This window comes from Anolis carolinensis, chromosome 4 (assembly GCF_035594765.1).
Source record: "Anolis carolinensis isolate JA03-04 chromosome 4, rAnoCar3.1.pri, whole genome shotgun sequence".
Classification (NCBI taxonomy): domain Eukaryota; kingdom Metazoa; phylum Chordata; class Lepidosauria; order Squamata; family Dactyloidae; genus Anolis; species Anolis carolinensis.
In genome coordinates, this window is record NC_085844.1 from 204,989,863 (window position 1) to 205,015,148 (window position 25,286).

General features: G+C 37.6%; 1 protein-coding gene across 1 annotated transcript; it reads left to right on the forward strand.

The window, feature by feature from the left end:
• Positions 1 to 199: 199 nt before the first annotated feature.
• On the forward strand, positions 200 to 25,099 carry guca1b (guanylate cyclase activator 1B). Its single transcript, XM_016993341.2, has 4 exons — positions 200 to 989; positions 16,894 to 17,043; positions 18,250 to 18,364; positions 21,548 to 25,099. The coding sequence occupies exons 1-4, from the start codon at positions 786 to 788 to the stop codon at positions 21,673 to 21,675; spliced, it is 597 nt and encodes a 198-aa protein (XP_016848830.1). The 5' UTR covers positions 200 to 785; the 3' UTR covers positions 21,676 to 25,099.
• The last annotated feature ends 187 nt before the right edge of the window (positions 25,100 to 25,286 follow it).

The following is a 25,286-nucleotide window of genomic DNA, read 5'->3' on the forward strand; positions in this document are numbered from 1 at the left end:
CATTTTTAAATATTGTATTATTTCATTGTTATTGCTGTTTTGCACTACAAATAAGACATGTGCAGTGTGCATAGGAATTTGTTCGGTTTTTTTTCCCCCCAAATGATAATTCAGCCCCTCCACAGTCTGAAGGGTTGTGGACCGGCCCTCTGCTTTAAAAGTTTGAAGACCCCTGGTCTACACAGACATTGACAGGGTATATACAAAGTTAATTGTCTTTAGCAGAAATATTAAATGTTATTGTATATGTAAATTTCAATGATTATATTTTAGTTTTCTTTTTGTTAATAGCTCTCTTGTAAAATTTGAGGGAGACAACAAGGCTGTCACAAAAGTGTTCATTTGTATGAGAACAGCTGTATGAATGGTTCAACTTTAGAATCAGCAAGTAAGGTGTGATAAAAAGCACTTAATTGGGGAGCTTTTGGATATGCATATTAACATCAATGCTTTGGGGGAGATATTTTTCTGAGACTTTTAAGCAAGGCACTGATCTCAGCCAACTGAAGGTTTCTGTGACGTATGAAGGGAATCTCCTAATGATCTTAGGCATCTTTATCTTGTGCTGGCTTAATTGGTGAACACACTCCAGGTTGCAGTAGTATACACTTGGATGGGCAAAGTAAAAAGAAGAGGCAGAGACGTAGCTTGGTTTAAATATGCAATATTCACTGAGGGAAGAGATCAAGAACAAACACTGGAAGAGGAAGGTGGAAATATAAGCAAGAAGAAAGAAGAGTCCAAGCAGGAAAAAAGGAAAGAATTTTTCTCCTCTGTTTTCCACCATGGGACAGCATTTCACTAATGAGGAAGGTGAACAAGTTGATATTGATGCAGCTGAACTTCAGGAATGGTATAAGAAGTTTGTAGTGGAATGTCCAAGTGGGACTCTCTTCATGCATGAATTCAAGCATTTCTTTGGGGTACAGAATGATGAGCAAGCTGCAGAGTATGTGGAAAACATGTTCAAGGCTTTTGATAAGAATGGGGTAAGTATTATTGCTGTGTTTGATTTGATTTGATTTGTTTTAGTTAAGCCTAAAGCTAAAGTTAAGTCTTTAGAATTACCTCTACAGCAGAAAAACCACCACCTGTTCTTTTTCTAAATGTAGATTTTTGTTCATTGGCTAGGTATTAATTTATAAGTTTTATTACGTTGTTATAAGTGACTGGTAAACCATAATGGCTGTAGTTTCCAGAACTTCATATATTGAGAAAAATGCAAATGGCAAAATACTCAGAACCTTAGGTTTACCTGTTATTCTCTCAACATCATAAAGCATAAGTGTCACTAAGATAATCACAATCTAAAGTCTGATGTATTACGTTTTAAAATACTTTTTTGATTGAATGAATTCAAGGATTTCTCCTGATCTGACAGTAGTTTCCATACTTTATAATAATATACAGTAGAGTCTCGCTTATCCAACATAAACGGGCCGGCAGAACGTTGGATAAGCGAATATGTTGGATAATAAGGAGAGATTAAGGAAAAGCCTATTAAACATCAAATTAGGTTATGATTTTACAAATTAAGCACCAAAACATCTCTTTATACAACAAATTTGACAGAAAAAGTAGTTCAATATGCAGTAATGCTATGTAGTAATTACTGTATTTACGAATTTAGCACCAAAGTATCACGATGTAATGAAAACATTGACTACAAAAATACGTTGGATAATCCAGAATGTTGGATAAGTGAGACTCTACTGTACATCTGAAAATTGGGAAGCATCAGGCATGGTGATCTAATATAGCAAAATGAACTACTGTGACAAGATACATCTAAAGGAGATATTCTAGGTGCAGCTATCAGTATTTTTATAATATTTAGATGTAGTTGGAGAAGTAATGCCTTATACAGTAGAGTCTCACTTATCCAACATTTGCTTATCCAACATTCTGGATTATCCAATGCAGTCTGCCTCCCTCCTGGATCCACAGCTGTTTCTCTAGGCAGCAAGGACTGAACTTTTTATGTATTTATTATTTATTCACAACAATATTCTTGCACAATTTGATCCAGGTCAGTGAAATTTACCACAGTATTACAGAATTACCTTATGACAGTAGTACCTTTCCATGATACAGTAGAGTCTTGCTTATCCAACATAAACGGGCCAGCAGAATGTTGGATACGTGAAAATGTTGGATAATGAGAGATTAAGGAAAAGCCTATTAAACATCAAATTATGTTATGATTTTTCAAATTAAGCACCAAAAAAAATAAGTTTTATAAAAAGTTTGCCACTTGTTTGGGAGTGTGGCTGCACTGTGTTGTTGTTGGGCATGTTGGCCTGCTGCACATTGCTGCCTAGAGAAACAGCTGTGGATCTAGGTGGGAGGCAGACTGCGTTGGATAATATCGAGCTTTGGATGAATGATGGTTGGATAAGCAAGACATGAGATTACATGTTCCTGAGAGGCAGGAGGCTATGCTGCTGGTAGCAGTGCTCCTAGTAGGCAAATGTTTTCTGAGGAGCTAAACTGAATATGCAAAACAGCTACTGGGCACGAGCAATAGGGTGGGGGTGACACTAGGAATCTTTCAGGGATAATGTTATGGTACTATATTAACATTATAAATACAGTGCAGAAAGAGGGAGAGTAAAACACTTTTGAGTACCTTTCACAACAAAAACCCTATGATGAGACAATTAAAAATGAAAAACACAAAATAGTGTTGAAGGTGAAACCTCTAAGTTGGAAGGTATTCAGTGAATTACTGGGGGGCAACAGAAGAAAACTATGAATAGTGCTTTGATTAATGATTCAACTCTTTGGAGGCTTTTAAGCAGAGGCTGGATGGCCATCTGTCGGGGGTGCTTTGAATGCGGGTTCCTGCTTCTTGGCAGGGGGTTGGACTGGATGGCCCATGAGGTCTCTTCCAACTCTACTATTCTATGACTGTGATTCTATGGAGTCAAACTAAAAGGAGGTTCAGCTTTTGATGTGCTAAGAGGTAAAAGGAAAGTCTGAAGCTGCACAACACAAAGAGACATGAAATATGAGAAGCAAGTGAAACAAGAAATGAAATATAAATATTGCAGTATTGATATGAGTGAGCTAAAGCAGAGAGAAATGAGGCCTTTTAAGTCAAATAATTACACAATGTATTACTTAAGAAATTGAAAGTTTAGAAGAAATTGGGTGGCATTTATTGTGAAGGGAGACTTAGAAATAATAGTCAAACACCTAATAATGTCAAAAGGATTTCAGGGAAAAACATCACTATCCATGTTTCTGCTCCAACTACAGATAGCTAATATAAAATCAAACAGAAATTGAAGAGGTTCACTTTGAAAAAACAAGACCAGGAGCGGATTGTGGCACAGGCCATGAACTCCTTATAACAAACATCAGAAGAAACCTAAAGAACACCAAACCAAGCAAGAGGCTAAAATACAACCTGAAAAACAAGTAACAAGTGCCAGATGTTCAAGCTGAATTCAGGAAAAACATTAGGGATTCAGAAAAAAACATGCATTGGAAAATGGATTGACACAACAAATTTCAGAAGAAAATTACTTTGATCGTTCTGACGTTAATCAGCACTCAGGAAAAGAGGTTCCTTTCTAGACAGAATTTGGAGAAATTTAATGGTTTTCATTTCACAAGGAGATCAGACAAGTGTGCACTGAATTATCCTAGCTGTTTAACTTGTACACTGAACATATCATATGTAAAATAGGATTATGCTCAGAAGATGGAGAATTGAAGGAAGGAATATCAACAATTCAAGATATACACATCACACCATACTACTAGCAAAAGACTTAGAATAACTACTGAGGAAAGTCAGACAAGAAAGTGCAAAGACAGATTTACAGTTATACAGTAAGCAAACAAAAATAATGATCACTGGTTTACGTAACTTTAAAATAGAGGATAAGCATTTAAATAGTTCAAGATTTTCCATAACTTTGGCTCAATCATTAATCAAAATGGAGACCACAATCAATAAATCAAAAGAAGAAGGATTTGAAAGGGCAGCTATGAAAGAATTAGACAAGATTCTGAAGATTAAAGTTATATCATATATACTAATATTAGGATGGTCCATTTCCAAATTTCTGCACAATAAAAAAAACCAACAGGAAGAAAACCAATTCATTTAAAATTTGGTGTGGGAGAAGAGCTCTGTGGATATTGTGGATGACTATAAATGGGTCCTAGAGCAAATCAAAACTGAACTTTCCCTAGAAAACCAAGAATGGCATACTTTGGACATGTATGAGAAGACATGACTCACTAGAAAAGACAGTAAAGGTAAATCTGCATTATGGAAGGATAAGCTCAGTCAAGGATTGTCATGGGTGGCCATCTGTCAGAGGTGCTTTGAATGTGATTTTCCTGCTTCTTGGCAGGGGGTTGGACTGGATGGTTCACGAGATCTCTTCTAACTCTATGATTCTAGGGAAGCCATGGCCCTGAATGTGTGAGACCTGAGCAGGGCTGTTGATAATAGGGTGACTTAGAGATTTCCCATTCGTAAGGTCACTATACATCAAAGGCGGATTGACAGTTAACAACAGCATTACAGAAACTTCACTGTAGGAGGATTGTCTAAGTGTCCCCAGTTTGATTTAACTGGTCTTGCCCATGGAACAGCAAAACAAAAAATAGATATGAATAAAACAATTGCTGGAGAGCACTGAATTATTCCTAAGGAAAATGACTTAATTCTATAGTCTGTCAGCTAAGGAAGTGCTTTGCAGTATGAATATAAAGATACCTGAGCACATGTACATAAAATTATGGACACCAGCCAGTTCTGTTACCAGGACTGCTTCTAAGCCAACAGTAGTCATAAGTTTGTCACACTTCTGGATAGATAAACCTAGGACCTGGAAATATAATCTTTTTGAACTACTACTCTCAGTATAGTCCCACCCATTATGGCCATGGAAGCTGGGAAATCCAACAAAGATTCTAACAGTTGTCCCAAAAGGGTTTCTAAGGTTTGGGAAACTGTTATTTTCCCCCTTATATTACATTGAAAGTGTTTGAGATATGCAACGGAGCCACCTCTGAAGATCTCAAATTTTGTTACTTGAACACAGCATAAAATTGTTGCAGATATCTTGGCACCAAGCCTTTTTTATGTTTTGAAGGTCATAACCAGTACCCTGGAAGAAAATTAGAAGACTGGTGTTATATAGTCTCTATTATCTATTCCTGGCAGCTGCATTTTGCACTAGCTGCAGCTTTTGAAAACTTTTCAAGGAGAACCCCACACAGGGCACATTATAGTAGTAATTGGGAGAAACAACAACAACAATAATCCAGTATATATAACTTGTTTGCTGTTTCCTACTGTGTCTTTGTGTCAACAACAACAACAATTTTATTTCTTACTCGTTTCTCCTAGTGACTCAAGGTGGGTCACAGCAGTCAAAACATACAAGCATTGCAAAAATTCTATAAACACACATATTAAAACATATTTCTAAAATACATATTAAATACACAGAACAGATACACAAACCACTGTGGCCAGATCTTCCCCAGGAAAGAGCAAACCTGGTACACTCCTTTTTAGCCTACCACAATAACCTAATCTTTCAGGAGCAATGCTGGGTCCAAGAACACCCCCAGCTACAAATTTGATATTTCAGAGGGGGTGTGCAGCCAGAATAGGTTGCGATGCCAATCCCAGATTGGTTTTGCTATTGACCCATAACACTTCCATCTTTGTAGCTTCAGTTTATTCACCCATGTCCAATTCTTCATGACATCTAGACAACTATTCAGGGCATCCACAAATTCCTTCCCATTTATTGAAAAGGGGAGATGGAGCTGGATATTATCAGTATACTGATTACATCCAATCCTAAACTTTTGACAGCTTCTCAGAGCAACTTCATAGAGGCATTTTAAAGCATAGAAAGCGGTTTTGACCCCTCTGAATCCCCACAAGCCAGTAGCCCAAAAGCTGAACAAAAATTCCACCATACATCCTCTGAGAACCTTCAGCTAAGAAAGATTAAAACCACTGCAAAGCAATGCCCCAAGTCCTATATCAGCCTAGAATGCCATTACTGATTGCAACAAAAGCCACTGTAAGATCCAGGAGGACCAACAGGGACACGCACACATCCAAGAAAGTCTGGAGTTTGTTGTCACTACCCATTCAAGGACTGTGGCTAATACTTAGGGGAGATTAGAAAGAGACTGATAGTTAAGTAGGGAGATGGGAGTCCAATGAAGGCTTCTTCAATAAAGTTCTTACAGTTGGTTTTTTTAGAGAAGTTGGAAGGCAGCCCTCTTTCAAAGAAACATTTAAAGCTTCCACCGCCCAATTGGGCTGTGCTAAATCTAGCTTTAATTAGCTAGATTGAGCATAAATCTAATAGAAAACTGGCTAGCCTAATCTCTCCAGGTAATATTTTTTAATTTTGAGGTTGTAATATGATTGACATAACACATTAATATGTTCATCTCTGACATCAGTCCAGATATATTTTAATGGCAGGGAGAGTAAACCTGGGGGTGTCATATAGATATATAATTTCTCACAATTAAAGAACTGGAAAAGCAACTGTCACTCCTTGACTTGAAGAGAAAAGTTGAATTCAATCAGATTTAAGCATGTGCAATACAAAATTGAGGATTTGCTGTACTGAGAACACATTGAAAGGAATGCCAAGTCTGCCATATTGCATGCTAAGATCAAAACAGTCAATAGCAGTGGTTCTCAACCTGTGGGTCCCCAGGTGTTTTGGCCTACAACTCCCAGAAATCCCCGCCAGTTTTCCAGCTGTTAGGATTTCTGGGAGTAAAAGGCCAAAACATCTGGGGACCCACCGGTTGAGAACCACTGGTCAATAGACTTATGGACAGTGCTATCTACCCTACTTATTTTAATCCATATCTCACAAAACCTGATTCTGTCACATGCAAATCCATTTCTTTTTCCTTCATCCAGGATGCCAATAATGGCTTTCAGAACAAGTACTGAGACTATCTGTTGTCGTCATTAAATAGAATTAAATATGATGGAGACAATAGCAGGAAAGCCATACATAGAGATTGTGTTTCTCAGTAACCATAATATTAGACAAGATGAGAAAGTTGGCAGCAAATGTTGAGAAAATAGCTATTTATCTTATAAAGCATATTCATATGGGACACACTTATTAAAACTAACAGGTATTTTTATACTTTCAGTTAGGTGCCAGAATGCAGTATGAATGCAGCATGTGCGGTCCATGAAATAAATTGTTCAATACTCGCTTTGAGAGTAAGGGGCACTGGTGCTTTGTTTCTAAAGTCACTTTCAAATTTTGAAGCAAAAAATTGAAACTTTCCAAAAATTCAGAATATTCCTATGTATCTCGTTAATGGTGGATGCGCATGCGCATGAAAGAAAACATTATTGTCAATGGGGAAAATTGAGGGGCTTCTCTCTGCCACATTTTTGAGCTATCCTAATGAAATTCGCTACAGTGGTAGAACACAAAAACTATGGTTAGCTCACCAAATCTAAGAGCATTTGACTTATCCTCAAATTTTTGGAGAATTTTCATAGTTTTTATAAAAACTTTTTTAATAATAACAAAAATCTGTTCCTGGTTTGAAAGTGTTATTTCCTGTTTCACTGGGTTGTCTTTACTTTGAAAGTCATTGTTCTACTTAGAAACTGTTTTTGTGGCTGAAATTTGTTAAATTGGTGGACAGAGACTCAACAAACTATAATGTGCTATTTATTATAGGATGATGTCCCTTGCGAAAAGCCAAAGTTTTGGCAGTGTAATCAAGTTTCACCATGTTTTTATGACAACCAATTCGGAAATGACATTCATGAACTAGGAACAGAAATCATAGCACACCATCAAATCACTCCTGACAGATGGCCTCTGAATAAGGAAATCTGTTCCTGGTTTGGAAGTGTTATTTCCTATTTCATTGGGTTTTTTGGGGCTGAGAGTGTGTGACTTGCCCAAGATCACCCAGTGGGTTTCCATGGCTGAGTGGGGAATCAAGCCATAATCGGAGTCCAACTCTCAAACCTTTACACTACACTATGCTGTCTCAAAATGGCCCAGTGCTAGCCAGGAGCGAAAACGCTCCAGGCTTGGTTTCTATGGGGCTCTTATGCCCCAATGCTATATCCAGGAGTGAAATTGGCTCTAATGCCCGATGCTATATCCAGGAGTGAAATGGGCTCTAATGTCCGATGTTATATCCAGGAGCGAAATGGGCTCTAATGCCCCGATGCTATATCCAGGTTTCTATGGGGCTCTTTAGCCCAATGCTAGCCAGGAGATTGGTTGAAAATGCTTTCTCAGATATCCGAAGGTTATCTAAAGGTATTCCTAGGATGGGCTCCAACGCTTCGAATTGGAAGGTTAATTCAGAAGCCCCAAACCACCTTGGAACCTCATTCAGAATCCAAAATAGATACAATTTTACTACGATTAATGATGATTCCTATTAATTCACCCATGCCTAATAAATAGGCAACTAACACAACTACTCAGAGGAGACTACAGATATTTTGTCTCTTTATTTGTGATGAGGTTTTTTGTATGTAGAAAAGAAACCATGGAAATAAATGGTAAGAAAATATAGGAGAGAAGAAAGTGGAAGACAATTTTATCTGAACCCAGCATAAAATTATGTTACTAAAGATTGGATGATAAAAATCTTGTCAAAAAGTATCTGGTATCGCCAATGAGACATTACTCTTTAAAAGGGTATCTGTAAAAATATGTCATCTTTAGAGCAACTATAATTTGAAATAGTTATAAGAGCTTTTGAAAATAAAATATTTCCTGTCACTTTATTTTTCTACTTGATGATGATTCCATTTATTTATATCCCTCCTTTCTCTCAAAATTGGAATTCAAGGCAGCTTGCACTTTAATAAAGAACAATATAGATAGAACACATAAAAAATTAAAATCTGCACTTAAAAAGAAAAAAATACTGCAGTTTGAAATTGTATAGCACTCTCACAGTAGTCTCTAAAAACTTTCTGTTTTATAGGTCAGTCAGAATAACAAGGTATTTCCCTGCCAATGTAAGCACAACAAGCAGGTGACCATTCTGGTCTTTCTGGGATGGGAGCTCCATAGTCTAGTGGTAACCACCAAGAAGACCTTGCCTTTTGACCACACCAACCATGTTTTTGACAATGGTGGGATTGAGAGAAGGTTGTCTCATATAGCATGTTATAGTATGTCACATAGTCAAGATCTGAGTCACATAAGGCTAGAGAGGTACAATATAGGCTATAGATTGAATTATTATCCTTTTTTAAATTTCAAGCATAAGAAAATTGTGCTTAATGTCAATTGAATTTCATTGTAATACTAATTTTGATGTTTAGTTCTCATTTAATTGATTAAAAAAGACATGCAAAATATCTTTCTCTTCTCACAAAGTCTTAGTTCAAAGAATATTTTGCAATTCTCCAAGGCACTTAATATATGAAACAAATATTGTTTACAACAAAGGGCAAGGGCTGTTATAGGGTGATAATAGTTGAGCATAAATAAGTATTTCCAGCTTCACCTGCTAATCAGATCATAAACAGTTCACTAACAAACTTAAGTTTTCTTACTATGCTTATAGTATATGTTTATCAAGAATCAAATGATTAATACTTGAAGTTTTGAAGTGGGGAAAAGAGGAGGGAGTTGAAAATGGTGTCAAATTTACATCAAAATTGCAGGCTAGTATCAGCACCAGGAGAAGAACAAGTAAACTGAAAATAATTCAGAAGTCAACAGATCAGAGGAAATAGGTTAGGTGTCAATAGGATAGAGATAAGGCTCAAGAATATATGCTAAACAAGGAAATGAAAGTTGAAAGAGTAAGCAGGGATTATGTACTTGTAGCTCTGGGCAGTAGCCCTCAGAAAGCAGGGCAATCCTGAAGAGAGGCAATGAGGACAGTTTGTTACAGTGACCCAATCAAAAACATAAATTTTGATGTTATGTTTTCAGAAAATTGTAAGGTGAAGGCAGTTATCTGAAGCCTGTACAGATATCTGCTATATTGTGAGTGATGCATCCTCATCTTCAGCAGTTATCTTTTCAGTCTGAGTTGGAGAACCTTTTATGGCTATAAGTTTTCATGTTTTTTTCCCAAATTCTACACATAGCTCTCTTACGTTTTCCCACTGTTTTGTCTTTCAGTTTTCCTTACCACAAAATATTTGCAGTGGAGAAAAATGGAGGGAGGCTCTTCATTGCTCATAGTTAAGGGTTCTCTACTGGGGAACACCCCTTTCTCTATTTCTTTTAAGGAAAGATGGCACAAATCGCAGCATATAGACATTAAGCCTCTCTCTTTCGCCGCCCGGGGAGGGGAGGAGGGATCCCATCCTCCCCTCCCCGGGCGGTGAAGCCTCTATCTTTCCAACCCTGGCCACGCCTCCCACGCTGCGTGGGAGGCAGGGCCAGGGTGAATAGCATGGGAGGCGGGGCCAACCCTGGCCCCGCCTCCCACCCAGCATGCCCTGGCCCCGCCTCCCACGCAGCGTGGGAGGCGGGGCCAGGGCACGCTGGGTGGGAGGCGGGGCCAGGGCGCAGGAGGTGGGGCCAGCGGGGGGCGCTTTTCAGCACCCCCGCTTAATATTTAAATTTATCTCTGACCGGCCCTGGCAACACATGACCCTTCCCCCGTGTTCCACTTCTGGCAATTTACATGTCTCTGCAAAGACTTATCACAGGTCACTTGTAATAAAAATTCATGGCAAGTTTCACAGATAAATCCTGTCGATTGCCAAATGTTCTGATAGTAACAACAAGATGACCTCATTTGTGCATATAAAGTAAGACGTGCATAGATGCTCATCTTATCCTGGAGGCCTCTGGCAAACTATTTCTCTTAAAATTGAGGCTTGTAGCTCTCAGAGTCTGGCTTTGAGATATAAAGAGCAGCAGCACCATCAAACACAGTGATTGGGGGCCAAGTCACATCAAACATGAATGTTGATCATTCTTGCTTGAATATGTATGGATAATCAGTATAAGGTGGCTATCACACCTACTGCTCCTATTGTATACTTTCATGCAAGCTTATGGAATTATAGAGCTAGAAGAGACTGCAAGGGTCATCCACTCCAACCTTTGACCATGCAGGAACAAACAAAGTACCCACAACAGATGGTCTTCCAGTCTCTGCTTAAAAACATCTTCCTTCCTTCTCGGTTAGGAATTGTGAAAGTTGAAGTCCAAAACACCTGGAGGACTGAAGTTTTCCTATGCCTGGGCTAAATCCAGTGTGGATTTCTTACCCCACTGACATGGAGGCCATATACCGCTACTCCTTTCTAACACTTCCATGCAATTTAATATAATCAAAATTGATAGCTCATGTGAAAAATGATAGTACTACAACTGAAATACTTTTCAGTACACTATAAAATGAAAGTGGTAGAACAGAACATCATGATGAAATTTTCCAAGAGAGCTTGTGTGAACAAGTGGGCTTTCACAAGGCATTTAGATCTTGCTATGGTTTCTGCCTTCTGAACCACGCATGTGTACAAGTTGAGCACATATAGACTCTCTCCCAGAGATTTATACCCCTAATACACAAATCTATGTCACAATGTGGTTATCCCCTGTGATGTTTAAAACTATAACTCACATCTTTTCAGCCTGTTATTTGTGCTGAGTGAATTGATGGATGCTGCAGTTTAGTGCACCCATAAAAATACACTTTGGGAAACCTGTCCGATGTTTCTGGACTGCACTATATTATATTGAAATTTTGATTCCATTTCCTTTCTTCATCTCAAGACAGAAAATAATATGAAGATGATATGACAAAATACACATTAGAGTAGGAAAATGTGCCCAGGCACATACAAGCACATAAACTATTTTTCTTGTAGAAGTTAATTTTACAATTTAGGGTGTTACCAGAGGGACAGGTTCTTGGGGCACCAGTCAAATGTCACAATGCAGTTATAATGTGTTTCCTTGCTTAACAGATCATCAGTAGTAAGAAAGTTACATGAATTTTACAGTGGAAAAAGTAGTGGAAAACATGAGTCTTACAAACAGAAGACATTGTCTAGACTCCCTATAAAATTCCATGAATGAGACAAGTTAATTGCTCTGTAAAAAGACAATCCTATGCTACACTGTAAGAAAGAATTCATATGGAAACTGTTGGCATCTTCCATATCAGTTGTGGGATTGGTAGCTGGTTTCTGTAAGAGTTTATCACAAGCCTTTTTTGTGAAAAGGATTCAAGACAAGTGACACAAATGCCCCCAGGGCACTACACAAAGATCGGTCTTCCTTTGAGAATATATAAACTGACGTAAAGCATAGCCTAGGAGATTTCTAGATTACATTTAGCAAATTTCTAGATTACATTTGCGTCAGACAAAGACTAAAGTGGAAAACAATGGGGCATAACAAAAGAAATAAACAAAGCATACCTGTATGACACCAACATGTAAAATATAACTACAGTACCAAATTTAGATACACCAAAGAATTGAAATTTTCCCAAACAGCAGTCATCCTATTTATATTGCCATTCTTTTCCATTTTGGGGGACAAATTTATCTCTACGTTTTGTTTCAACTAATGAAATAAGACAAAATGCTGATCATTGCAGAGATGCTGCCATCACGTTATAAGCCATGACAGACTTTTTTTCACCTACTCTATTTCCAGGATAAGAATAAATTAATTTCCAGGATAAGTGAAAAACAACTGGTTCCATTTTGCTATACAGTGTTCCCTCACTACTTCGCGGTTCACTTTTCGCGGATTCGCTGTTTTTCGGTTTTTCAATAAACTCTAAAAGACTATTATAAATCATAAAAAATTACAATTTACAGCATAAGGAAGGGTGGAAGGAGAAGCCGAAGGGAGAGAAAAGGAGCCCAAGTGGCAATGGGAGGAGCAGGAGGCAATTTATTAACACATGATTGGTTGATAAAGACTTATAATAGTGTATAACTACTAAAATAATATATAAATTTTAAAATAAATATAGCTTCCCTACTTCGCAGATTTTCACTTATTGCGGGTGGTCCTGGAACCTAACCCCAGTGATAAGTGAGGGAACACTGTACATATTTTGTTTTACAACTGGATAGTTTTACTGTTAGACTATGTTTACATGAGTCATGGCAGACCAGTGCTCAATAGGATTTATTTACCTATGAAAATGTCATCTGAGTTTCACTATGCCAAGAGAGTTAAGTTCTAAGAAGTGAGGTGGTCTTTGTGCTATGGCACTGAATGCTAAGGGAGTCAAAAGTTATGTATAGTTCAAAAAATGTAACTCCTACTTGTGTAATGTAACTTCTTTATGTGAGCGTACATGAGAGATAAAGTGATCCAGTGAGTTTTATGGCTTGGTGGGATCTAGAATCCAGACTTCCCAAGTTCCAACCCAACTTGTCTAACCAGTACCCTACAATAGTTTTCATATTGGAATTGTGAGCTTTGTCCACCAGATCTAACTTCTGTGATGTACACATTCCAAGGCTGAGAAGTGAGTCAAGAAAAGCCTGTCATCCTTGCCAGGAATCTTTAATTCTCTTTCACTTTAAAGGTTGGAGAGAATTCAGAGTTTGCTATCTCAGGGAAACCCACAAAACGTATGATGAGAGAGAGTAAAGTTGAAGTTTGGCAGATCATAAAACCAAAGCAAACAGTAATGTCTCTGCAATTACTAGAACTGGTGCAGTAAAAGATTGTGGATTGCTTATTCTATGGGCCAGATCAAATGTTAATACATTACTCTAAAAAGAACATGCCAAGCATGCTTTATGATTCAGTAGCACCGAGGAAGTAACAGCTGATCACAAATTTCTATAGATGCAACCAGTACTTTGCACTGATATTTTACATAAATCAGCAATGTATCTTTTTAAATAACAGTATGGGAAATACAAGCTGTTCCCAAGAACATAAATACAGAGCCAATTTATGTGAAAGAAATAACCATGGTACCTTTTGATAGTGAAACAAATTACAAAACTCTGAACTGATTATGACTCTCAGACTTGGAGGCCATTTTGGCAATAGTGGCACTTGGGATTTAGGAAATCAAACTGCTTTGTTTAGGCTTCATCATGATGTTATTGCATATGCCACAATTCTGTTGTAAAGCCATATTTCAAAAAATTAGCAATTTCATATAAAATTACGCAAGATAATCAACAACAGTTGCAAGTCAAAATTTAAACAGCCTTAGAAATAAACATCACATAGCAATAAATATTTATATTAACCCTAATCCAAGTAATTTATTTGGTTGTGGGGTGGGATCCTTTAACTGAGTAATTACTGAGGTTATTTTTTGACCGCATGGGATTTCCATTGCACCTTAGGATAGCAGTGGCGGTAGAAATAATTTTAGACATCTGTTCCATCTGATAAAGCATTATGAAAGCCTGTTCTGTATACATCAAAAGTGGTACAAGATCACACTGTATCTAAACATCTTGTACTGTATTTCCTAAATACAAGATGTTCAAGTCCATTGAAAAATGTCAGGTCTTACAAGTTCAAAGCCACTATCTTCTTTATTGGATTAATCCATCCATAATGTGTTCTTCCTCTTTTTCTATTGCCTTCTGTTTTTCTGGCATCCTCTCTTCCAATGAGTCATTTTATTTTATGATATATCCAAAGTATAGAGTGTTTCAAAATGATGGACACAATTTTAAAACAGTATATTTCATGATTAGAAGAATCTGACAGGGCACAAAAGACTTAATGGCAGTCAGAGCTCACCGAATAGCAGATGTCAAAGCAAAAGGGGAGGTGTACAAACAACTTTGCAACAAAATTCGAAAGTGCCTACAGGCAGACTATGACAAATATCGGATTACGTGATTAAGAGAAGCTGCAGAGAACAAGAAAAGTCTTTTAAAAGAGGAAAAGCAGCTACAAATAAAGAAGAAGCTACCAATTGCACTAAAACATGAAAACAGAATGTGTGTAACAAATAGACTGGGAATGAAATAGACATGCAAAGACTTCTATACCATTCCAAAGTGCAGGTAGTCTTAGTCTACTTATGCAACCATAAGTAAACTGAAGCCAGATAAATGCCCAGGAAAGGACGGAATAAGAATAGAACACCTAAAGACAGGAGGTTATAACCTTCAAAATGAGATCGCAGAACGTTTTACACAATAGTTTCATAGTGCCATCTTACCTAAAGATTGGACAACGTCTGAAACCATACTTCTAATGAAGAAAGGAGACACAGAAAACCTTAGCAACTATCATCCTATTACACTCCTCTCTCAACTATATAAACAGTTCACAAGGATGTTGCTACAAAGAATATCTAAAGATGTGGAAGTCAACAGAGAACAAGCGGGCTTCAGATGTGGCTACTTCACCCTCGATCATATCCATGCAGTCAAACAGCTACTGGAAAAAAGCAGAGAATATCAAGTTCTGGTTTGTCTTGCTTTAGTTGATTACCAAAAGGCCTTCGACTCAATTGAAACCAATGCTATCCTTAATGCTCTACACCAAGCCAATGTAAATCCAGCATATGTGAACATCATAAAAAGCATCAATACAGGGTGTACAACAGATATAAAACTGTTGTCAGAAGTGTGTCACATCAGAATAAACAAAGGAGTGCGTCAAAGAGACACAATGTCCCCAAAACTGCAGTGACTTTAGAAAACCTTTTCCAAAAAATCAAATTTAAAGGCGGGATTTCAATTAATGGCAAACAACTTTCTCATCTCCTCTTTGCAGATGATTGTGTCATTTCCACCATAAATCCGGAAGATTTACAACATGATCTCCAACAATTAGCTCAACTCTCAAAATCAGTAGAACTGGAAATGAACTTGAAGAAAACGAAATGGATAAAAAATGAGCTGAAAACGCAAGGTGGCTTGGACGGCTTTTAATCGAAACCGGACACTGCTAACAGATGCTAAACTGCCAATGAAGGTCAGAGCAGATATCTTCAACACTACAGTTCTACCGGCAATGTTACACACATCTGAAACATGGGCAACAACCAAGTTAGAAGACGAAAAACTGGCACTGACCCAGAGAGCAATGAAAAGAAGGATGTGTGGTGTGACAATAAAAGAAAAAGTCAGCAACAAAGAACTGCATCAAAGAACCAGGGTACCCAACGTAGTCAATGAGAACTATTGGCAAAAAAGAAGATGGGCAGGGCATATAGCATGAACAAAAGACAATCGATGGACATGGCAATTAACAAATTGCATACCAAGAGACCACAAGCGGCCCTTGGGCAAACCTCGCACTCAGTGGGACAAACCAATGGTTAAGCTATCCAGCCAGAAATGAAAAACAAAAGCACAGGATCGTATATTTTGGCAAATAGTAGATTTGCGTGAAGCCCAGAGGAGTGGATCGATGGCAGATTGAATTGAATCAGATCATATTTCATGATGACAACATGTTACAATTACACAAAAAGATACAAACAGTTTAATGAGTTACCAGGTTATCTAGTTTTTCTAGCCATTTTGAGTGAGAAACATATCTAAAAAATACCTCTGCAAATGGAGAGTATCCATTAGGCCTTATGTTGCAGGGTCACTATCTTAAAATGACTGGGGATATTTTGCCATGTTTTTTGCCCCTTGACCAATCTTAGGCCCAAGAAAGATCATTGTTTAGTAAAATATTTGCTCTATTATCAAAAAAAAGTCCCAGGGAGCAAAAAATGTGATAAATTTTCCCCCCGCATCCTCCAGAGAATATTTGGCGGCATTTTTGGTGAAAATGTTTTTGATCCTGTAGGGTTCCAGGGGGCACAAAAATATCCCTGGGGATTGCACAGGGCCAGCAGACTGCACTTTACCCTCCAGATCTGTATGACTGTTGTATAGTTGACATGACATGACAGGGTCTTTGAAAATGAACCTTCTCTCGCCCCATTTTGTACCCACAGGATAACACTATTGACTTCCTAGAATATGTGGCCGCTTTGAACCTTGTCCTAAGAGGAAAACTGGAACACAAATTGAGGTGGACATTCAAAATATATGATAAGGATGGGAATGGTTGTATAGATAAACCAGAACTCTTAGAAATAATTGAGGTAAGAAGGAATTTATTGCCATATATTCCCCATGACTTCATAGCTTCTAGCTTGGGGGCTCCTGTATCACCAAGCCTATCTTCATGAGATACTGCATGGTTTTTTGAAGGAGGAGGAGGAGGAGGTTGTTTCAGGCTACTACTATTAATGGGGTTTTCTTTTCTTTGTCTATTGATGTCAATGAGTTTTCCCATGTGTATGTGTATGTGTGTGTGTGTGGGGGGGAGTTGAAATAAAGAACAGCTGGAAGAGTTAAAATTTCCTACACCAGTGTGCAAGGATCCTGATCTATATTATGGCTGCCTGTACTTATTTGAATGTAAAAATTATAATTCAAAACCATTCTACCTGTTCAATTGAGCATGCAGCTTAGTTCTAAAAAAGATACTCTTGTGATGATTCACATGCATTTCTGCTGCTTATATCCCATTCAAGTAGACATCCTCTGTGACTTGAAGGAATAATCTTACAACACTAAAGCAAATAGTGCTAATGGAAATATTATACTGCCTTGGCTGCCTTTCAAAGCCTTAGGAATGAGGAATTGTGTATGGAGGAATCAGAGTCATTTAACTGTTATACTGCCCATTCTCTTGTTGGAACAACAGAATAGATGTTCAATTAACATAACAAAACCACATACATGGAGTTTCTCTTCTCACTCTCACCTCCAAGAACAACTGAATTTACTGGCAAACCAGGTCTTCATTTTAGTGAGTCATGCACATCAAAAACAACATTAGGTGCCAACGTCTGTTCCAGATTAACCTATCCTCATCTGATTCTCAGTTTTATAGGTCACCAGATAATTGGCCAGGTCTAGGCCATGCCATGGTTAATCCGCAATCGGCTAAAATGTCAGCCCAAACTGCAAAGGGTAGCTTCTGCTAAGGATAAAAAAAGACTAAGAAAAGGGTAAAACAGTCCAACTCTTAAATCAGAAAGGAGAGTGAAAAGAGACAACCTAAAATTACCCCCCGCCCAACTAGGCTGACTTTGCCAACAAGTCAATGTAACTTAAGGTCAACCTTAACTCATATTAAAAAAGGAATCATCTCCTTCACAGCTAGAAGCACCCTAAATCATTCATGTATGGAAGAAACTTCCTGGAATTTCCTCTTTTTCTGTAACAGTTTTGTCTAATGCATGCATGTGATGTTTACCCCTATAACGTCAACTCATTTTTGGTCTCCCACTTTCTTCCAGTCTATTTACAGGCTAAAGCAAATATGCCAGACAGAAGGAGAAAAGGGACAACCCTCTCTCACTCCAGAAGAAGTTGTGGAAAGGATATTTGAGCTAGTGGATGAAAATGGAGATGGTAATGATTTTGAAATTTGGGTGATACTGATATTTAATAATTGCCACATGTAAGCCTCCTTGAGTCCCCTTCGGGCTAGAGAAAGATGGGGTATAAATAGGATAAAGAAATAATTAAATAAATAAATCCGATTTGCATTTTTCATCCCGCTTTGGACACACCAAATATGAGATATGGTCAGATTTTATACATTTTACATGGAGTTAGTCAAATGTCTCTTTTCAAATATAAAGGGACATTTGACTGGATAGGAGCTTCCACATTTTCTGAACTGTCATCCAGTATCTACTTTGCAAATATTATATGGACTACAATATTTTATTTCTCTTGTTATTATTGTTATTTGCTGACAAGCTGATCATGAATTATGGTATCCCTTATCAATGACAGTTCATCAGCTGCCCTCCTGGGACCTTGAATCTGAGGGCCTTGGCTTCCTTGATTGAATCAATAGACTTCTAGTGGGAACTCTCACTTTTTCTACTGCCTTCCATTTTAACAAGCATTGTCTTTGCCAGTGAGATATCATTTCACGATACATCCAAAGCATGGCAGGCTCAGTTTAGTTATTTTTAGTGTTTAATCAGTTTTAAGGATTTTAACTGTTTATTTTTAACACCATTCATTTTAAATCTATTTTAATGTTCGTATATGTTTAGGTTTTAAATTGTATGACATTGCTTTTACTGTTAGCCACTTTGAGTCTCTTTTGTAGAGGGAGAATGTGGGGTATAAATAATCATCATCATCATCATCATCATCATCATCATCATCATCTTCACTTCTATTGAGAGTTCAGCCTTGATTTGTCCAAAAATCTATTCGTTTCTCTATTTAGTAAGAAGTCTATCTGTAGAATTCTTCTCCAGAATCACCTTTAAAATGAATTAATTTTCTTCCTATCAGCTTTCTTCACAGTTGAGTTTTCACAACCTACATAAAAATCAAAAAATATTTATTATTTTGTTTAGCCTTATATTGTTGAATGGTGAGAAATCCCAGAAATACAGTTCTTGGCCAGATTTGATTCCCTTTGGAAAGAGTTCAATGAAGGCATGTCAGCTTTCGAATTTGCTTGCAAATATGCATCTTCAGCACAGGTGGAGGTGCCTTGAGAAGCACTGCATTGTACTGCTATCATATTAGCTCTTGATAAAGATGGCTTCAAATGTCATTAACTTAGAAAGACCAAAATATATTTTTATCAAGCAGGTCTATCAAGAGACACCTAGTGAATAAAAATCACTGGGGTAGTTTAGCTCCCCATGTTTTCCTTCCCCTTTCTCTCAGAACTATCTAGAAATTGCAGTCTAGTGCTTCCATATGAGTCTGCCCTTGTGTCATGATTAGGATAATACATTTTCTGCATGAAATAGAGCAGCAAATAACACATTCTGCAAACAGCACTGCCAGCAGAGAGAATGGCTTGAGCAAAGTGATCTGATATTTCCTCACTTTTAGACATGCCAGTCCCTTCTCTTACTTTCTCCCCCACTCCATTTCTTTCCCCAGAAATATCCTCCACCTCAGCCATCAGTACTTCCTTCTCCTATTCCTTTCCTTTTTGTGTCTTTCTATGTTTCCTACTGGTATGCATATTACCTAAGAGTAATCCTGTCTTGTCCAAGGTCTCATTTAAAAAAAGGATAAATAAAGTACATTAGGCCCTTGATATTCACTAAAGTTTGGTTCCAGTACCCACCATGGATACTAAAATCCATAGATGTTCAAATCTCATTATATGCAATGGCATAGTAATATTTATTTATTTTTATTTATTACATCACTTCTGCCCGGCCCTTCTCACCCATCAGGGGACTCACAGCTTACAATATAAACATACACATCAAAAAAACAGTTTTCATCAAATTTAAAAATCCATCAAGATTAAAAATTACAATAAAATTAAGAATATACATTAAAAATATACATAATTATACATTTAAATATACATTTAAGGTGCTTTCCATGTCCAGGTGGGGTCTGTCAGTAGGTCATATATTCATATCTCATTTTTGCTGCTACTCATGCTCAAATGCCTGGTCCCATAACCACGTTTTTGTTCTCTTTCGGAAAGACAGGAGGGAGGGAGCCTGCCTGACTTCAATGGGGAGGGTTCTTACATGGTGTCTCTTACATAAAATGGTAAAATCAAGGTTTGCTTTTGGGATTTTAAAAAATATTTTCAAACCATGGACGGTTTAATGTGCGGGTAAAGAATCTGTGGATACAAAGGATCAATTGAATAGGCGTGAAGCTTGTATATCCTGTAGTAAAGCACTAGATATACAATATGGCATGAAATCCATTTTGTGGGTGGAAGAAAGACAGTTCTAACGAGCCAATTCAGGATAGTGACTGCCAAAATATGCAAGGTAAGGCCAGTCTTGCCTTGAGAGAAAACAGACCAGTCTTCTTCTGTTGTCCACATTCCTGGTCCACAGTGAGATGGTTTCTCAAAATGTCCACCCCCATCCTATATTTTTTGCAGTGACCACTGACATATCTTGCTTCTTCATTGACATAGTGAGATTATGCTTGCATCACAAAACATTCAATAATGTGTGAAGCATGGTATTGTATACAAAATTCAAAAAGTAGATATTAAAATTGTGTGCTGTGCCAGTCACTGAGATTATTACTTTTAAAATTACTGTGATCTTCGTGGCTACCTAGAATGTATTTGAGGGTGGTGGAACATTTCTAATTCTAACCCAATCAAACAATGCTTCTCAAAGCAAAAGCTAAGCTTTCCCAGTGACTTTAATTCACTAAAGGGCTCAGCATTCATAGACCTACTTGATAAAAAAAAATGAAATGACGCTGAACATTTTGATACTTACTTGGCAAGCAAAAATGGATGCAAAGGACAGAGGCTATTATATCTGACTTTACATAGCCTGGAAGTCACATTATTGTTGCTGTTTCTGCTGCTGCAGGCATTATTCATCCCTTAAGCATATAAAACATGTGTATAAGCTGAAAGTGAAATCCACCTATATTCTTTGCCAATTATTCCAGAAATCCCAAGTCCCTATGTTAAATAACAAGGAAATCTGGCAACATACAGTGATAAGATAGCATGAGGCTGCAAAAGGTGTCTATAGAGCAAGTAGGATTTGTGGAAGTGCTTCTTTGTCTCTGACATGCTGTGACTTCCTCTTTCTTGCATTACTTATTTAGGGCAGTTGTCTCTAGATGAATTCATTGATGGAGCACGGAAAGACAGATGGGTGATGAAGATGCTACAGATGGATGGAAATGCAGGTGTATGGATCACTGAGCGAAGGAGGAAAAGTGCAATGTTCTAACTATTGTGCATTGGACTGGAAAAGATTAACATGGATTGAGCACTTCCTTTCATCCAAGAATCATCTGAGTAACCAAGGGAACACTCCACGCAACTTTGAGAAGCCAAGTTTCAGCATCCTGAACATGCATACAAAAAGTAATATGAAGTGCTAACATTTAAAGACTTCCACTTAAAACCAGCCATACTAGAAAGTAATCATATGCATTTATAACCATCTTGTTTGTTGAAGCAGACTTGCCTCTATGTCACAAGGAACTGACCTGCAAGTGTCTTGAAGTAAAAGCCAAATGTCATTTGATGCTGGGAAGACACAAAGTGACTGACTAGTGAAACACCATGCACTATCTGTGGACTGTTGGTTATTATTTGCCTGAGCAAAGAGGTGATCTAGGTGCAACAAAGGAAATCATAACTCTGTAATATACTTTGAAGATAACAGCTAATCTATTCTAATAACAAGTCTGTGTCTTTCCAGGGGTTTTATTTGCTTAGAAACCACAATAACAGTTGCACAAAACTATTTGGACAAAGTTAGATGTTCCAGTGTTTTTGTAATATTTCAGACTAACAATCAAACATATATAGCATTAAAAACAGAGACAACTAGTCTGTACAGAGCATGTTATGAACATGTGAGGATCAACCAGACAGGGTACCCAAATCCATTGATCCTGAAAGTCCATTCTTTTCTACTTTATTACATTTGGGCAGATTTCTCCAGGTGATAATCTATTTTGGAACTATTCTGGAGATGTTTCACAGCATTTGGCACAGTTCAGATGATCTCATTTGCAAAATCAGAAGTACATTCCTTAGTCTTTTATCTATTTCCCTTCAACCATCTCATGTACCAGTTCTTGCAGACTAGCCATGGTTTGCCAGCCTACAATAATGATTTGGAATCAACCATTAACCATAAATTGCATGTCAAGGCAAACTATGGGAACCAGAACTAGAAAACAGGAGAGATCCAGAATCTGGAATTAAATATAGTATGGGAGAAAAGTATCAGTATTCTTGACATGCTTCCCATATTCCATATCCTGGTTTAGAAGTCTTTGTGTCCTGAATGAGAAAATAGTAAGAGGGCAAGGTTTTAGTGGAGGAGAGGTCTCATTTATGAAATCAGCCATGTTAGACCTGTCATATTTAAACAAAAAGTGCATATAGTCTAAGATTCCAGTTGCATGTTACTGGATACTCTATTAGGCAGTTAATAGATATGACCATTAGGACATAGGTACCTGTATCGTAGATTTACTGAAACTATACAAGGAAGAACTCATTTATCCCAGTGGCCTGAAATTCATTCAAATTACTAAGGCCCCAGAGTCAGCATCATATTTATCAAGGACTTCAGTATCTTCTTTCTTCTCCTGGTAAGTGGGCTCTTGGCTTCCTCTTATCTTTATAGTAGCAATAGGAGCCACAAAAATACAGAATAATGAACAATACAGAGAAAACCAAGAAACCGCAAGCTATAAGACTAGCATTCCTCTTGGTGCTCCCATCTTAACTCAGCCAGAATGCCTCCAAGTTTCTGTGGAGCTATTTTATCTGCTACATCACTCTCTTTGAGGCATTGTGGGATTTGAAATAACAAGTGACACTTTCTGCCACCTGAGATTCAGGGCTAAGATGCTGTAGCCAACAATTTAAGCCACAATGATGCCTACTGAAGGCTCCAGCTATTGGCCATTGCCTAGTGGTGTATCAAAATCTGGGCTTTCTACAGGTTATTTCTCAATACTGAAATTGTTCAATTGCCTCTAGATTGTATCACTTCACACAGCAAGGGGAAGACCCACATGTTGCATCATAGATAGAGATCTCTACATGGAAAGTTGTGTCATTGTACTTTAGTGAAGAGAATGCTGGATTGAGACTTGGAAAGTCCAAGTTCAAGTGACCAGCAAACCTATATGTTGCCTGGTTGACTTTGGGCCAGTCACTCTTCTTTCGCCTGACTTTTCTGAAAGAGTTGTGGAGATGAAGTGGATGGAGACCCATGTATGTTGCCTTGTGCTCATAGAAGGAAAGATGGGCTGTAAGTACAGTGAATAAGAATAGATATACAGTGTTCCCTCACTTATCGTGGGGGTTAGGTTCCAGAACCACCCGCAATAAGTGAAAATCCATGAAGTAGGGACGCTATATATTTATACATTATTTTACTGTAGTAGTTATACACTATTTTAAGTCTTTATCAACCAATTGTGTGTTGATAAATCACCTCCTTCTCCTCCTGTTACCACTTGGGCTCCTTTTCTCTCCCTTTGGCTTCTCCTTCCTCCCTTCCTTGTAATTTTTTATGATTTATAATATTATTTTAGAGTTTATTAAAAAAAACCCCACAAAACAGCGAATCCCCAAAAAGCAAAACGCGAAGTAGTGAGGGAACACTCAACATATGTCAGGAAGCAAGCTAGGATTGCATTCATTTATCTGGAGTGCTGGGTTTCAGTGTGCAGATTTTTATTTTTATATGTAGAAATATATTAAGTCCTATACCCTTCCACTTGCTGTCTGAAGTGCGACTTTTTGTGATTACTAGACCTGTGATATCACGACAAATAGATTTTATTTGGTATATTCCCATGTTGACTTGATCTAACATAGGTCACACAAACTTTGTGCCTGCATCTCCCTATGCTTAAGTCTAGTGTGTTTGGTAAATCTTTCTTTTTCTTGGACCACAAGTCCCAGAATGCTTTAGCCAGTGTCATGTTGAAGCTATACTCTAAAAAGGAATCTATCCCAGATTTGGTCACAAAATGTGTATATTGTTTAGAAATAAAAATAGTATAGCATGGAATGATTTGGTCTGAAACAAACAGCAAAAGACTGATCAAAGCCATGATCCTTCTGTCTGTCATTTCACATCCATTGCTTGGCTGCACAGTCCATTTGCAATGTGGCATATTTAACTAGAACTTGGAAGTAGCATGTTACTAATAACAGTACCTAAACTTGGGATGGGGAGAGAAGTGTAAGGAACATGTAACAAAATCACACTTTAGAAATAACCAAATTAAAATAATATTTTTTATAATTCTGGCTTCTAGTTACTTTCAGTAGTAACTGACAACATTTTAGAGGCATTTTAACAAGATTTTTTTTTCAAGTGGTGTGCCATTTAATCCAATTTTAAAATTTTTAAGATTCCTTCCCCCCCTCTCCCTTAAAAAAAGTAACTGAGGAACAACAGCTAGCATAATAAATGATTTATTCAGCACCATAGCAAGTAATGGCAACTTTTAAAATATTGCAATGTTTTGGAAAGTACATATCAAAAGCTCTGCAGCTACCATGCATGAGTTATGCACAAGCTATTTTTGTTTATTTAAACAAAAGATCTCTGTATCAGGTTGCAATAATATACATTTTCTTTGATCTTTTATTATAAACCCTTTTAGCGTTCATGTTTTATGTTCAATTGTTTGCTTTCTTAAATTTAGGTACCTAAAATGCATTACAATAAAATGTTTTTAATAATATAGAACAAGTGTGAACTTCTGGTTACCAACTTTTTTCAAAAAACATACATTTGTGATGTGGTTTAGCTTCCCACTTTGATTGTGGGCTTAGTGGTTACACCAGGGGTCCCCA